This window comes from Brachypodium distachyon, chromosome 2, assembly GCF_000005505.3.
Source record: "Brachypodium distachyon strain Bd21 chromosome 2, Brachypodium_distachyon_v3.0, whole genome shotgun sequence".
Lineage (NCBI taxonomy): Eukaryota > Viridiplantae > Streptophyta > Magnoliopsida > Poales > Poaceae > Brachypodium > Brachypodium distachyon.
In genome coordinates this window covers 58,008,940-58,024,932 of record NC_016132.3, presented here as the reverse complement: position 1 = coordinate 58,024,932, position 15,993 = coordinate 58,008,940, and the positions used below count along the sequence as shown (strand labels likewise).

At 44.6% G+C, this 15,993-nt stretch overlaps 3 protein-coding genes across 5 annotated transcripts; all 3 read right to left on the bottom strand.

Moving 5' to 3' along the window:
* Nucleotides 1-16: 16 nt before the first annotated feature.
* Nucleotides 17-1,095, bottom strand: LOC100821805. Its single transcript, XM_003567436.3, has one exon. The coding sequence runs from the start codon at nucleotides 984-986 to the stop codon at nucleotides 219-221; it is 768 nt and encodes a 255-aa protein (XP_003567484.1). The 5' UTR covers nucleotides 987-1,095; the 3' UTR covers nucleotides 17-218.
* A 1,082-nt stretch (nucleotides 1,096-2,177) lies between these two features.
* LOC100840102 (putative amidohydrolase YtcJ) lies at nucleotides 2,178-6,994 on the bottom strand. 2 transcript variants are annotated; one of them, XM_003565046.4, is made up of 15 exons: nucleotides 6,726-6,983; nucleotides 6,469-6,608; nucleotides 6,244-6,345; nucleotides 6,029-6,101; nucleotides 5,626-5,732; nucleotides 5,421-5,544; nucleotides 5,020-5,214; nucleotides 4,409-4,494; nucleotides 4,203-4,310; nucleotides 3,744-3,839; nucleotides 3,567-3,665; nucleotides 3,387-3,461; nucleotides 3,144-3,275; nucleotides 2,929-3,044; nucleotides 2,178-2,585 (listed from the first exon to the last, which is right to left on the bottom strand). In XM_003565046.4, the coding sequence occupies exons 1-15, from the start codon at nucleotides 6,820-6,822 to the stop codon at nucleotides 2,411-2,413; spliced, it is 1,725 nt and encodes a 574-aa protein (XP_003565094.1). In that variant the 5' UTR covers nucleotides 6,823-6,983; the 3' UTR covers nucleotides 2,178-2,410. The 2 variants fall into 2 exon arrangements, with proteins under 2 accessions (XP_003565094.1, XP_024314273.1); XM_024458505.1 differs by having other exon boundaries at nucleotides 6,469-6,994.
* Nucleotides 6,995-7,145: 151 nt separating this feature from the next.
* On the bottom strand, nucleotides 7,146-15,361 carry LOC100839496 (beta-galactosidase). Of its 2 annotated transcripts, XM_003565044.3 has the most exons (18): nucleotides 15,205-15,361; nucleotides 14,808-15,053; nucleotides 14,433-14,672; nucleotides 14,169-14,315; nucleotides 13,464-13,542; nucleotides 13,070-13,253; nucleotides 12,529-12,594; nucleotides 11,714-11,950; nucleotides 11,414-11,620; nucleotides 11,000-11,303; nucleotides 10,758-10,917; nucleotides 10,557-10,665; nucleotides 10,103-10,238; nucleotides 9,881-9,936; nucleotides 9,504-9,803; nucleotides 9,301-9,423; nucleotides 7,761-8,462; nucleotides 7,146-7,657 (listed from the first exon to the last, which is right to left on the bottom strand). In XM_003565044.3, exons 2-18 carry the CDS (start codon nucleotides 14,941-14,943, stop codon nucleotides 7,484-7,486), a joined length of 3,360 nt encoding a protein of 1,119 aa, XP_003565092.1. In that variant the 5' UTR covers nucleotides 14,944-15,053; nucleotides 15,205-15,361; the 3' UTR covers nucleotides 7,146-7,483. The 2 variants fall into 2 exon arrangements, with proteins under 2 accessions (XP_003565092.1, XP_010232832.1); XM_010234530.3 differs by lacking the exons at nucleotides 14,808-15,053; nucleotides 15,205-15,361 and having other exon boundaries at nucleotides 7,484-7,657; nucleotides 14,393-14,624.
* Nucleotides 15,362-15,993: the final 632 nt, after the last annotated feature.

Here is a 15,993-nt window from a genome sequence, read left to right as displayed (position 1 = left end):
CGATTGTGCAATCAAGTTTCAGAAAATGTCTGTCATTTCGTGTTTCATATCATACCCCTGATTCTAATTAACGATCTCTCAGTTTCACATAAGTACTCCGTAAGTTGTACTGCTATAGTACACCGTGTCATAATCAATCTCAACTAATCCCAAAAACGAAATTTCCCGATCTCTATATGCACATCAATGAACAATTAGTTGGTGAAAGACTGCTGCGCCTATCGTGAAGACGAGAGTAGTCTAGCCGGCAACCAGAGCACGCCCCGCTTGCCGCGCTCCGATATCGTCTCGAGCGCCGGCGACCACGGCCGGCTCCTCGGCCCGAAAAGCTGCGCGTAGTGCCGCTTCAGCTCCGGCGTGCTGCACAGCTCATCCGTCTCCGTTGCCGACGCCATCGCCGCTCCTCGGCTCTTGCTCCTCCCACGCCGGCCACCACCTCCAGCGGCGGCGCCATTATTGCCATTGGCGCCGCTGTCGTTCCCGTTGCTGCAGCCGATGACTTTCTCGATGAACTCCGGCAGGACCCTGATGAGCGGCGTGGCGCCGTCCTCGGCGCCCTTGACATACTCGAACGGGCACTGGCCCGGCCCTGCGATGCGCACGGCCAACACATTCTTATTCTTCTTCTTCCCCGGCGCCGGCGGCGCGAGCGAGGCTAGCGTGGCGGCGGTGAGCCTCGTGGCCACCGAGAAGCGCGCGGCGGGGAGCACGAAGTATGCCCGCCCGGGAAGCAGCCGCTCCGCCGGCGCCACGACCGGGATCGGCAGGCCCACGAAGAAGGACTCCGCCGCGCAGACGATGTGGTCCGCCGCGAGCTCCGCCGCCACGTCCGCCGCCGTGAAGGAGCTCGAACAGCCGCCGTTGTCGTCTTCGTCGTCGGTGACCGGCAGCAGCCTCGTCTGCCCGCCCCAGTAGACCAGCCTCGCCGCCGCGGGCGTCGCCGCTGTCGCCGACATGTGCAAGCACGGGGAGAGGCCGTTGCCCATGGCCGGCGCGAACAAAGGAACTTTCTAGAAGCTTCTAGACGCGCGCGCACTTGCAAGAAGAAGAGGAATGGGACCGTGTGGTGTTGGGGAATACGGTAGGGTGTGGGTGAAGTATATATAAGGCAGAGTTGAACAGGGTTGACTTTGGAAAATTCAAAGGGAGCTGCTTGCTTTGCTTAGCTAGAGCTAGGTGTTCCGTTCCATTCGCACACGTTTTGTATATGCTTAGTTTATCGTTTGCGGCCGGACTGGCTGGCTGGGTCAACGGTCAAAGGCCACGACTGGGGAGGAGAAGGCTGATATGTCAGCTCCTGATTGGTCAGTGGAGTGGGGTAAGCTGTGAATTGTTCTCGTGGCCAAAGGGGGACGGTGAGGCGCGTGCTTAACGCTGGTCTTGGGTTGGATCCACCCAGCAGAGAGATTTCTCTGGCTTGGCAACTTTCTTCTTTTTTGTTTTTCAGGTTGTTTGAGTTTGCCCCAACGTTGACATGTCATCTACGGTACTACTCACTCAGAAGTGAATTGTAAGAAAAAAATATAGTGGCGAGCCGGCACACTGCTCCTGCTAGCCGACATATGCTAACCACCGTAGACTGCCAAGGGGACTCGTATGAGTAACCAGGTCTATCCGTGTCGGCGTTCCCCGTCAATTGATCAATCCTGGGATTTGCTGACTATTCGTTCTCATTGAACCAATCCAGATTTATTTTGTACTCCGTATTTAAAAGGAGGAACTGAAATGTCAAATAAAAGGCTCCAAAACTATAGACTCCGAAATCCAAATGCAATGTATGGAGCCCTAAGCTGGGTCTCTCTGGAAAGGGGTCTTAGGAATAGAATGGACTTCAACTTTTCGTGTGTTCCAGGCTGCAACGGCTGTTCAAGTTGAACCCCTTGGCCCTTGCTGTTGATGCCCCTTGGTCTTTGGCAGCACGTGCAACTTGCAGCAGCCAAACCGTGTAAATTGTAAACCGTGGTGAATACCAGGCCAATATCAGCAGTGGGTCCCGCGGGGCCGGCCAGGTAATTTCAGCTGCGGCGGTCGTGGCCGTCGACTGAAAGCTGGGTCTCAATTGATCAAAGTACCAGGAAGACTTCTGGGTAGTTCAACGGTAATTTCAACTACCAAGAACATTTCAAACGAGGATGAAAAAGTTCAATGGTCGAGCACACTTGGGCGTGGATCAGATCAGATCAGAAGCCAGTCTGCTACCCACAAATTTCTGATTAATTATGTGCAAAACATGTCGAGCGATAATCATGTGAAAATAGTAGTATCATTGTAGTATCGATTTGTCGCGAGAAGTAATAACATTTTTGTAGCACTTGCATTTACATATGTGCGTCTGCTGACCTGCTTAGCAATTCTATCTGAATCTGGCCTGGACCTGGACGTGGGTGGAGCGCAGTCGCCTCGAAGGGGATCATGGATAGGCCTGTTTGCCGCTCACATATGTTGCCACGACATGCCCCGGTATATCGCTGGAGAACTCATTCCACGAGGTAGACGGCAGGACCACGAAATCGGCGTATTTCCCTTCGGAAAGGCTGCCCAGGACACGGTCAAGGAAGCAGGCATAAGCAGCAGATATCGTATGCCTGCGTTAGAGAGGATTCCCCTTAGTACAGACAACACAGATTGTGAGTTTTTGCAGGTTAGTCATACTTCATAAGCATGTGTAGTAGGAGGTACACTACTTGCGCAGATAATATTTATCATGCAAAAGTTTGTAAATTCATTTGCGGAGTTTGCAGTATAGAGATCTAGCTAGAGATGCAAATGGGTCACCATTAGGGTACCCTTCGACTCTACTTAGTTCTTCGTTGGAGAAATCATCAGTGCCAAGAGAGAATGGCTACCAGGTCCAGACTCCAGAGCCAAGATGTTAGTGAGATATGCATGTTGTATATATAAGTGGAACATAACTGCAAAGAGTCTTACGCTTTCAAGGAATCATCTAGGGCCAAGCATTCCGTAGGGATCCAAGGTGCTTCCTGTCCAGGCGGCTTACGGGACATTGCAGTTTGAATAGCTTTTAAGGGATAAATGTCCGAAACCTAGAAAACAGTTACAGATACAGTTAACTGGCTGCATAATTTTCCCACCACAAAAATGCTATATTCTTGTTTACTGAAGAAATTTAGGGAAATACACACAGGCCAATCAGAACCAAAAGCCAGATGTGCACCACCAGCCAATAGTGATCGGAACAAATATGAATTCCGTTCAGCTCGCTCTACCCCAATCTTCTTTCCGGCAGAGTTGGCATCGTCCAATATATGATCTGGCTGCCAAAAACAAGCAGATCTTTCAGAAGTTGTTGCTATGAATCCACATTGATTGTATCAATAAAAATATGAAGCATTACAGAGAATAGAAAATGGAAGACGGTGGATGACCTGCACGGATGCAATGGTACCATGTTTTCCAAAGCGTTTTGCTGCGCCTGGGGTCAGATGCTGGGCATGCTCAATCTGATTTCACATGCAACAAGTTCAAATTCTATCCAGCTTATTAACTAACTATACTACAAAGTTCACGTGAGAGCAAAATATTTTCTCCAGTATGCGAAAACATACCCGGAACCTACGGTCCTTCATTCCATTCAAATTAACAACCTCGTCTAACATATCCAGCAGCAAATCATTAGCTTTATCTCCAATTGCATGTATGGCAACCTGAAAAGGAACATCATCACTTTCTCAAATTGTTGTAAGCAAAATTTAAGCACAAGTGTACAGATGGAAAACATGTACCTGAAGTCCTGATTTATCTGATTCTAATGTTGCATTGAGCAGAACATCCATATCTATCAATTGAAGACCGAAATTGCCATCATCATCCTTATAAGGCTGTAATGATTCACTAAACACTTACAAAACACAACATAAAAGTACACTGCTAATATGAACTTTTACATGACGAAATAAACTACAGAACAGGAACTCATTTAGCAAAGAACTATGTAGATACAAAAACCTGGGACAGAACTAGTGTTAATAGCAGAAATTAATACAATGATGTCGTAAGGTGGCAAACAGACACATTTTGCACACGAGCACAAACAGAGTAACCATACCCCCCCCCCCCCCCCCCCCCAAAAAAAGGACAGCATTGCTATGGTCAATATAAATGCATTTCTACATCGGTAAACTATTAATGCACTAAAATGAATATGTTGGTAAAGTACTCTTTTAATACTCATGATTATTTACCCCATAGAACAATGCACTTGAAGAACCTAGAGAACCATCAAGAAAAGCTTTGACACCACCTAGATGAATCCATTCGCTGAACAATTGACCTTTTTCATGGATAAGATCCTACAGAAGATAATAAGTACATAAGTATAGCATATATATACAGAAAATAAATCAACTAACACAGAAGAGACTGGCCTACTTCATGAAACATAACTTACAGAAACACGAGACCATGTGGGCATTGGGAAAAATAAGCAGACTCTGATCATCATCTTTCCCATAGAATGAGCCCATTCATAGATATCTGCTACGACGTAAGCAGAGTACTAACGTCAGGGCACAAATAATATTATAGATGAAAAACTGCAAAAGTAGATCCTTTGATCCTTCAAAATAATCACATTGGAAATTTGGAATAATCTGGAGAACAAAAAATACCGTGTAGCACTACGTAGATTTTGATCGTGGCACAGGCAATATGGTTTTTTTTACTTGAATTGGTAGAGGAATCCTTAATTCTGGACAAAGATGTCCCACAGCCATATAGGCCAGATAATAATTACAGAATCTAAATTTTATCAATTGGGTGCAAACTCCCATTACGGCAAGAAAAAATGGCAAAAGAAAATTTGTGTTCTGTATGTCAAAAAAATCAAGATTTCAACAGTGGGCATGCCCATTTCAATAATCAATATATAATGCAGTGGTATATCTGGATCTATAAATATGTTCTGTTATCAACTGTACTGTAGATATTTGTAGGATACTTTATATCTGAGATTCCATTTCTCGTAATAGCAATATCAGAAGAAAAAGAGGAATGTGGTACCTGAAAAATCTTGCCAAGTTTGCTTTTCTGACATCCCAGGGAAGTAACTTCCAACATCAACAACAGTGGTCACCCCCCTCATTAGGGCATGTCTACTAGCTCTGAAGAGGGCCTCTCTTCTTTCATTTATGGAGACTTCTGGAATAACATCAAATACAAGCTTCATAGCAGCATCAACAAGAAGACCACTGGGCTCTGCAAAGAATGATACGGGTCAGAAAATTTGGTTAGTTCTTTCTTGCCTTTATATAATGACAAATACTTGCACTAGTTTAAAATAAGACTTTCTGCATGCCTGCTACAGAGATATGTCTTGGTTCAAGGTTTGCTTAGGAAGTCATTTCAGGCCGGTAAAGGGGTAAAGGTCCACGTTAACCAAATCAGTTTAATACAAAAGTTACCTCTTTCAGTTGTTCTTACAATAGTTCCACCAACTGGATCTTTTGTGTTTTTGTCAATCCCAGCAATCTTCATAGCTAGCGAATTAGCTACTCCCATGTGACCATCCATGCGTGAGAGCCATACCTGCAATCCAAGTGAGTCACTAGCTGTCCCTTTGTAGTGGCTTCACGAAAGAGGTCCAACTCATGAGTTTTGAGAACACACTGGATTATCAGGAGATATATCATCAAACCAAGCAGCAGTGGGGAAATCACCTCCCCAGCCATCATTGTTCCAACCTCCACCTAATAGCCACTGCCCATGATGCTTATCTGTTTGGAAAACAAGTCTCAGAGACGCGGATACTAGTAATATTGCAGAGAGATTCAGTAACACCAACCAATTTTAAGATACTCTGAACAGACTATATGTGAAGATATGTTCGAATAATGTGCATATAACCTAAAGCTGGTCGAAATTATTCAAATGCAAAGCAACAGCAATGTGTCATCCTGAGTTAGATCATTCTATAATTGGCTAAACGGGAAATAGCTAAGTGGATAGATAAACAGTACAACTCTACAAGGCAATTCGAGACGGCTAATTCAACATAGTAATCTGACAGAACCTCTGACAGCTTCCTTGACCCTGCTGATGAAGTCCTCTTTGCTTCTAACCCCTCGAAGCGGCACCCTCGCCAACTGCAGCAAATTTCAGAAAAGCAGTACATACTGAAAACAAGTCTACACGACTGTACAATTGGAGTTGTAATTACATTGGCTGCCTAGGCATGCCATGATGGCAATTGCAAAGGGGAGGCATATAGGCAGGCAGCGGCACTACCTGCAAGCCACCGTCGATTAGGTGCACATGGGAGTCGATAAATCCGGGGAGCACAACGTTCCCACTAAGATTCAGTTCACGTGTGTGTCGACCCCTCAGTTCCTGCACTCACAGACAGGAGCCTACCATTTTGAGCGAAACGGCGCAGAAAGCCGGAAACAGCTGCAGCTAGCAGCACGAGCAAAACGAACTGTAGGTAATCTCTGGGGATGGGGGTGAAATCACCTTCACGGAGTCGTAGCTGCCGACGCGGAGCACGCGGCCGCCGCTGACGGCCATCGCGGCGGCGAAAGGGCGGGCGGGGTCGGCGGTGTAGATGGTGGCGTTGGCCAGTATCATGTCGGCGAAGTGGCCCCACGGTGGCCCTGCGAAGGGAACAGGAGACGGACTGAGCTTCCGCCGCGGGCAAATGGCGCGTATGTTAACCCGTTTAGTGGGAGCGTGACTGGGGAGAGAGAAGGAGGAGGAGGAGGTGTGCGTACATGCGAGGTGAGAGGCGGGACTAGGGAGGAGGAAAACGGCGGCGGCGATGGCGACCGCCGCGGCGCCGGCGGCGAGGAGAGCGCTCTGGGCGGCCATTGGTGGGTGTCCCTGCGCGCTCAGCTGAGTATCTGTGTTGGGCCTGAACTGCGGGACTTGATTATTCAGGGTCTTTTTTTGGATTCTACTCCGTATATAGGATTTCTACAGGGAGTCTGGAGGATTTCGAATTCAGTTTCAGAAGGGAACTAATATGAGCTCAAACCTTCCTGTCCAAAAGATTTAAAAAAAAAACTATATACGGAGTAGCTCAAATGTCTCTGATAAGCTGAGTACATTTTCTCTTCCTAAGTGCTGACTATCCATTCTGTATTTTTGACTGAAATATCCACTTTCTCTATTAGCCACGTGACATCTCAATCTCATTTATGTGCTTTATATTCACTGTTTCTATGTTTCATAGTTCCTGTGATCCAAAAGGCCCTCAAAACATCTGATGAGAAATGCTAGCGTTGAAAACAAAACAGGCCCTTAATACACCACACAAACAACAAACCTGCCCCGGTTAAATTACCAATGGCTGGCGCCAAAAAGATCCACAAAGAGAAGTCGTTTCTCATTTATTGCAGAGCAGCGCAACATCACGCTCGCTTCTTTTATTGACAGGTACCCTGTGGCCAATTACATTACAGTGAGCTAGCGAACGCGACTCGGCGTTTATTTGTTTGTTTCCATCTTTCAGTTGCTTTCTCCCTCTGAATCAATGGGGGAGCTGAGAGCGGTAGATGTCATCGCACGACGTCGACGGCAGCAACGGACGGAGCCTCACGGAGAAGGCGTAGCGGCGGTCCGGCGGCAGCAGGTACTGCTCGTGCACGCACGGCGTCCAGCTGTCGTCCCCTCCCAGCCCCATGTGCCTGTGATCAAGGTGCACCTGCAAAATGTAGGCCATTTCAAGCATCAGTCTGCTATCCCAGTGCAACAGGCAACAGTGTCTGAAGTCCGAACCACGGTGACCGGATGGATGCAAAACAAACCTCGATGTCATCTCCCTTGACCAGCTTGTGTTTGTGGGTTGCCCGGTCCAGCTCCGCGGCGCCATAGTAGCTGGCGCTCATCTGCATCGGTGGGGACTCGCCGTGGACCGAGGCGAACAGGCCGAACCCCTCGGCATTCCGGAGCGCCGTCCACCTGACGTCCGCGCGGCCACCGCACTCGCCTGGGACGATGTAGGGGACATGGAGGTCCTCCACGCTGCTCTCGTACACGCCAACATGCGCGGCGGCCTTGCGGTCGGGGTAGCACTCGAACGGGCCCCTCCCGTACCACGTGACGTGGCTCAGGGATTTCTCCGTGTTGAAGACGATGCCGATTCTCGGGAGAGGGGGGAGGTCACTCTTGGGGTTTACCTCGTATTCGAGTATCACGTCACCTGACTCGTACATCCGGCAGCGCATGGGGACCTGGAAAAGTGTGGACTCGGGAGCTTCTGAAAGAGCAGCGTCGTCCGGTTTTACCAAGTGACCAGGAAGACCATAATATGTGGTAGAAATCTCGACGGCATGGTCCGGTAGCTCCTTCACTGAAAACTGGCTGCTGCGAAAGACGATGTTGTCGAGGAAGGCTTCTCGCCATCTCGTAGCATAGGACTTGGTGTAGAAGCCCCCGTTGTCATTGTCAGTTGGTGCACGCCAAAAGCAAGGAAGTATCCCCTTGCTCAAAAGCTCAATGTTGTTGATCTGTGGTTCAGACAAGTATCATGAGTTTCAGATTTTAATAAACGACTTGGTAATGACGCTGATAAAAGGTTTGAGCCGTATCTTGAGTTTGACAAGCCAAGATGACTGTAATAACTAACGATTGAATAGCCTGTCTGCAGTTACTCGGACCACAAGGAAAATGAAAATTTTATACTCCCTCCGTCCAACAAAGGATGTCTCGACTTTGACTAAATTTGAATGCATCTATACAGTAAGTCATGTCTAGATACATTCAAATTTTGACAAACTTGGGACATCTTTTGTTAGACGGAGGGAGTACATAAGAATTTCAGATAAGTGCAGGTATACATATTAAATGGAACCGCTTTAGCTTGCTAGTTTGGATTGTTGGTAGTTTATTTGATTCAGCATATCAAAATACACAATTATTTATTTATTTATTTATTTATTTGAATTTCCAGAGCTCGTTTGTATTTTTATTTTGGAATTTATGGGGTTCCAGTAAAAAGGAAAAACATTTTCCCTATTTCATGGGCCTAAGCCCTCCCTCCCTCTCTCTCTCTCTCTCCGGCAGATCGCTAAATTTAGAAAACAAATGCCTAGTGTGAGGTATAATAAGCCACGTTAACATAAAAATACCGACAGGTCCCATTTTAAGTGTGGACTACAGGCCACTCGATTTACACCTTTTATCTGTTTAGGAAAGGAAACTCAATTTTGACTTTTGAGCCATCGCTTCCTTTGTATGTCTTGTAAGTTTATCCTCCACTTGCCTCCTAGGTTATGATGCAGAATCAAATGTGCGAACAGAAAGGTAAAGCAAACGAAACTTCTTTTTTGGTCCGCCACAACATACCTTCCAGCTGTCAATTGTTCCCGATCGAGTGTTTACTTTGATTTGCCAGTCCTTGTTCTTGCTAATGATTACACTATCACCAACATGTTCAGAGACTAGTGGGCTCCTGGATAATGCTATAACCTGAAGATGGCAGTGACTTGTGAGCGGTAAGATAATTCAGAAGATAGAGGGGTGAACAGGATCAGGCTGAGGAAACATACATGAGGGACAAAGCTATTTGTCTGAGGTAAACAAAGCTGTGCTGAAGCCAAGATATGACCATCTTTAGACCATCGTGTTTGCCCCCCCAGTTTCACATTTATAGACAAAAAGGTTTCTTTTGCTGCACAGGCACTCCAAAGGGTAAACCAAGGTGATGATTGCATGTTGATAAGATGGCTACTTTGTGGTGCTATGTCTGGAAGGTCGAGGGAACCAGAGCCCAAAACACAACCATCCCCATGAAGAATCCAACTGAAGTCCAAAGCCTCTGTTGTCTCAGAAAATTGTGCATTGTTTATCTGTATGATAATAACTGATATGTTAGATATAGTGAGCATATAAGGGAACAACTTGACAGATATTAATCAGAGGTTACCTTGAGCGTGTTATCCATTAATGATATTTTGATAGGTTGGTAAAGATGTTTAACTTCTGCAAGCAGAATTAATTTGAACAATTAAGTCTAACATCTAGTGGCTCGGGAGACAAAGATCTTACATTCAACGAATTAGCAAATTAATTTAAATCCTAATAAATCTGGCAAAGCACACAACACACAGAAATAAATTCAGCCCGAGCGACTGGTATTTCCAGTTACCATAAACAGCTGGGTGAATCGTCCGGTCAGGCCATACAATGCCATTAAGACAAAAGTTTGAATCATTTGGAGTGTCTCCAAAGTCGCCACCATATGCCCAAAATTTTGATCCATTGACATCCTCCTTCAGTAAACCCTGTAATGAAAAATGAACGGAGCATACTTGAGAAAGGAAATTATGATATTACAACAAACAGAGAAATGATGAAACAGATTTGGCATTTTATTTCTGAGTATTCTAGACTAGGTTAACATAGACTTATGGTACAATGAAGAATTTATACAAACTTATGCAACAAAAGATTTTTCAAAAAGTGACTAGTAAGTCAATATGGATGCCTTGGACATTGGAGTCATGCAAAATCTCATGTACAATCATCATGCAGAATTTTGGTATAGCATGTGTACTGCAAAATAAATGTTAAGGATGGGATGAGAGTAAAACGCCCATAACCTGATCAACCCAGTCCCATATAAAACCTCCTTGGAGTCCCATAGTGCTGTCTATTGCCATCCAATAAGCATCAATATTTCCATTACTGTTTCCCATAGCATGTGAATATCTTGAAAACAGAAGGGAAATTTTTACTTTTCTGGTATTTGAAAAAGAGACAAAGGGAATCAAGTAAAACACGTGACACCACAGTTACCATACTCGCAAAGAATGAGGGGCCTATTCTCAGATGGGTCATTGGCTATCTTAAGAATATCCCAGACACGCATGTACATGGGGCATACAATATCTGTGGATGATGTTCTGGAACCACCTCCTTCATAATGGATGAGCCTTGTCGGATCCCTTCCACGAACCCACCCTACAAGAAAGTAGTCTTACACTATCAGAGGAAAAAATGGTAAGACTTGAACCATCACTGGGAAGAATATTTTGCCAATTACCAGACATTGCAGAGTGATTTGGTCCATATGAGGACTCATTTCCCAAGGACCAAACAATAATGCATGCATGATTTTTGTCCCTCTCAACCATGCTAACGACACGATCAAGCATACAATTAGTCCAGATGGATTCAAGTGTAGGATGTTTGAAACTGCTAGATTCATCAAATCCATGTGTCTCGATATTGGCTTCATCTATCACATAAAGACCGAAAATATCGCATAACTCATACCACCTTGGATGTTGGGGGTAATGGCAGTTTCTAACAGCATTGATGTTGTTTTGTCTCATCAAAACCAGATCCTGTCACAGATAGATATAGTAAATACCTGAAGCTACTGAAAAAAAAATCTAAAGAGATGCTATTTTTAAAATGACTTCAGAAATGACAGTTTACAGAGCAAATCAATGACCTTGATCATGCATGCTTCTATATTTGTCTTCCCAACACGTGGATGATGCTCATGTCTGTTGACACCTCGTATTACAACAGGGCAACCATTGACAAGCATCTGCTTGTGTGCTAGGACCACACCACGTATTCCTACTTGGCATGATTCACACTCAATGAGCTTCCCTTTGGCATCTTTAAGGAGAACAACAAGAGTGTATAAGTTCGGCTGTTGGAAAAGGAAATGTAGTTATAAGATGTGGCAGTTGAATTGTAATACTAACATTTGTGAATAGAATTTCCCCTGAATTAGATCTCTTACTTTTTCACTAGACCAAAGTTTTGGGTTTTCAACTTTTCCACCAAGAACATAACCATGAAAACCATGACAATGGCTTGGTTTTGGTTTTGGCTTTGCCTTCAAATTGACCACATTAGCAGCTGACATATCAGAATTTAAACCACCAGATGGTACAGAATTATCAAACAATTTTGCTTCAATAGACAAAGTTGAGATATGCTCCCGGTCTTGCTTATGTGAATCGATTTCCACCTCAACCTGACATGTAGAATGACATTAGAGGATATAATTGCAGAAGAGCGTCAGAGTAAGTGTTTCCTTTGCGGATGCATAAGTCAGCATTTACAACATCTGGACTATACAGAATGGTTTACTGCTGTGGGGTTAAAAAGGTGAAATACAAATCTAAAGCATGGGATGCAAGCAGGCGCATTTATAAACACATGGGGGCTGTTTGGTCACAGCTGAAGCTTGCCACGCCGCGTGCCAGAAATTGTTACATGATTATTTGGTTGGTTGTCACACTCTACTGTTGGTAAGACTCGATTTTTTTCCACAAGTCCTACACGTTATAGACTCAGTTTCTTCCGACCAGTCCTACACGTCATAGACTCAGTTTTTTCCCACAAGTTGCCACAAGTGTGGTGCTGATATTTTTTTAGCCACACCGTACCTAAGCTTAGTTGTGGTTAAGTTAACCTCAAATCAAACAGCCCCATAGTCTTTTAGGCAAGAAAAGGTTTATGTCGTTGTTCACTATACTCCATGTTGATGGAGCGTTTGCTCTGCCATGTAGCATAAGATTATAACCTCACAAATATGGCTAGCACAGTTACCTCAATATCAGCTACAAGGAAGTTCTCATCCAAGGTTGCTTTGAAGAAGTAATCTGTGATAAAAATCTGCAAAGAAAAAATAAGCACTCACTGACCAAGAATTTCTACTCATACGTAATATCTTCAAGGAGACGGATAAAAGGAACTGCCATGTAGTTGTTGGCTGAGAGAAAAAGCCCAGCTAAAAAAAGCTATGTTTCAGGTTAAAAATATGACCTACTATCAGTTCGACGCTAGTGGAATAAATAACAGCCACGTTGCTCCATTCCTCCTGACCCCTAAAAACTCTGTCTCCGTGAAACCCTACTCCTATATTGGTTTTCTGGACGTAAATAGCAGCATGACCTTTCCCTCAAAAGATAGCAGCATGACCATTGTGAGCCAGCAACAGCAAATAGATTGGCGAGCTATTGCAACGAACTATCACTCATTCTGACATGGGTACTTTACACAGGGTTTCAATGTTAAAATTCTGTAATGCTTTGAAAAATAACAGCTAGGAATTTATCTAATATCATGCGAGCAGAACTCAAGAAGTAACCTCTGGCTTTGATAGTAGTAACACATCCCTATGAATACCAGACAACCACCAATGGTCCTGATCTTCAAGATAAGAACCATCACTCCACCTCATGACTTGGACAGCAAGAACATTTTCCTTGCCCGAATCACAATGATGACAGCAATCAGTGATTTCAAACTCAGCAGGGAGCCTGCTATCCTGGCTGCATGAACATATAAAAAAAGTTTTTTAACAATTATATTAAGTATCAACTAAGTCACTGTATAAATTGTACTCCCTCCAATCCATAATAAGTGTCTCAGATTTAGTACAAAGTTAGTATAAAGTTGTACTAAGTCTGAGACAGTTATTATGGATCGGATGGAGTAGCAGATTAAAAAAAATACAAGCAGTACAGTTATTTGTTTCATACCTATACCCAATTGGTACCCCATTTACCCAAGCAAGGAACGCTGAGTCAACAGCTTCAAAGTGCAACAAGATCCTCCGACCTATTACAATCAGCTCAGAATTGTTTAAAATGGAATGGACATGTGATATGATAACATAAGTGCTGCATCCATGTGAACATTAGACAACAATATTATGCATGTGGAAAAAGAACAAAGTTCACAACATGCCATAATTAGCATAAAAGGAGACAGCACATACATACATATTATAATGAAAAGAACAGGAAAATTATACACTCCATAAGCAAGTTAGATCTGTGTGATTAAGAAGATATGGAATAACCATACCCAACCATAAACTCTTGAACAACTGTACAATAAAATTAGGGAATCCGAGACAGACAAACGAAAATCATCAGTAAGATTTCGCACTTTGGAATAAGCAGCTACCACGAAATCTTTGAGTCACATTTCAATTCCATGAACCATATAATTTTCATGACAACTGGCACAATCTAACTAACTTGAATGGAGATCATCAATTGATATAGAATTGTTTTTAGTATTAAGGTTAACTATGCAAGTTGCAATGCAATCAACGGAAATTCACAATACAGAGGAAGATCTGGTGTCATATGTAAAGTTTTGATTTTTGTCAGAATTGAAAACAGGTCTACAAATTACAAAGTAACAACTAGCTTTCAGCATCATAATAGATAGCATACCTTTCCACTCTTTTGGGATGTGAAAAACCTTTCGATAACAGCCTGTCGGATTTTCAGAAGGCACAAATGGTGGGTTCATGGGGAAAGGATAAGTGACATTTGTGTAAATTGGACGGTCAAACCCATGCATTTGCCAATTTGAGGGAACTGCAACCAAGTTACATTCATTTCAGAGTAGACTTCAAACGATATGAACAGTAGTAAAAAAAATCGAGTAACAGTACCCCAACTAAAAGCAAATTGGAAAAGCAAGTAGCACCATGCCTGGCAAAGCCTCCCAATCTGAGTCACTAAACTGAGCATCATAGAATTTCTCTGGGACACTCTCTGGGGACTGAGCCAAATGGAATTTCCAGTATCCACTCAGCGACTGCGCATAAGGTAACCCCTGAGACCAAAACGCGGCGCTCTCCAGCGCGCCACGAACAGCGTCATCGTCCCATACAGCAGACTCGGAATCAAGATAGCTAACGTTCCTCCGTTCATGCCAGTACTTCAGTGCCCCTGTTGATAAATTAAGAACAGCAGTTTCAGGAAACACAGCAAAGTCTGAAAACATATGACCGATATAAGCAGTACCCCTTGCAAGCATTTGTTATCTCTTCCTGATCCCCTGCCGACACAGGGGTTTCCATTTACCTTCGAGCGTGTCGTGCGAGCGCAGCGGCACGTGCGCCTCCCGCTTCCTCCACCGGAAGAACGACGGGTCCTCCCAGGGCTTGCTCGCCGAATTCGTGGGCGGAAACATCGCGCCGCTGGCAGAAGCCAACGCCATCACGGAGACCAAACAAACAAGGGCACGTATCCGTATCCTCTCTCTCTCTTCCTCTCTGTCGACTGTCCTCAAAACGAACTGCTCATCGATCTCGCGCGCCGGGGAAGAACCTGATCGAACCAACCACGGATGGGTTAGATGGATGGATGCATTAGATTGGTGGAGTACTTACACGAGGGCGAACAAATAGGCGACAGATTGATCGAGGCGCAACGAAATAACGATTTCGGATTCGACTCCGATGAGGCAGGGTTTCCTTACCGGCGAGAGGAGGAAGAGATGAAGGACTCCCACGGAAGTCCGGTGGCAGTAGGCGTCGTTGGTCGTCGCTCGCCGTCGAAGAAGTGAGGCTGGGGAGAGTGAGACGAGTTGGGGACGAAATCGCAGAAGAAGACGAAGATGACAGATAAACGATAATTTATCCTACTTGTCAGTGCCTAACACGTGGCGGCCCAGCCCAGCCAGATCCAGTGCTTATCTAGGCCCAATTTTTGATTCTCAAAAAGGAAAAATCCAGGCCCAGTTTTAAATTGAGAAGGCCAAGTTTTTAATCACCGGCAGAAATTGCTGCACATCGATAGCTAGCTAATACTCCCCATGTTCTCAAAAAAAAAAAGTAATACTCCCCGATGTTGCTGTACATTAGCCGCTTTTTTTACCTAGTATCAGTCGATTTGCTCAACCTTCGGATAGGGTTTGTGCTTTAAGAAAATGATGAAGAGGAGAGAATACAGACGATGCCGAGACACTAATCCAACAGCTCTAGTATTGTGGACTAAGATTGACTTACTTTTAAGGCGGCGAAACTACTAGAACTTCGTCGAGACCACCCTGTGACCTTAACTTCTTCTCCGACCACCCTGATGTAACTTAGCTGCCGTGGGGCTCACTAACACGCGAAGCCGGGTCCCATATGTCAGCGACCGTCCTGTCACTTAATGTGCGGTAGAGGAGCCAGGTCCATCTGCCTGGTGCCTGGTCCAAGCTTGCCGCAGCAAGCAGCCACCGAGTTTAGAAATTAGGAATGCAAACAAGATATCACACATATTT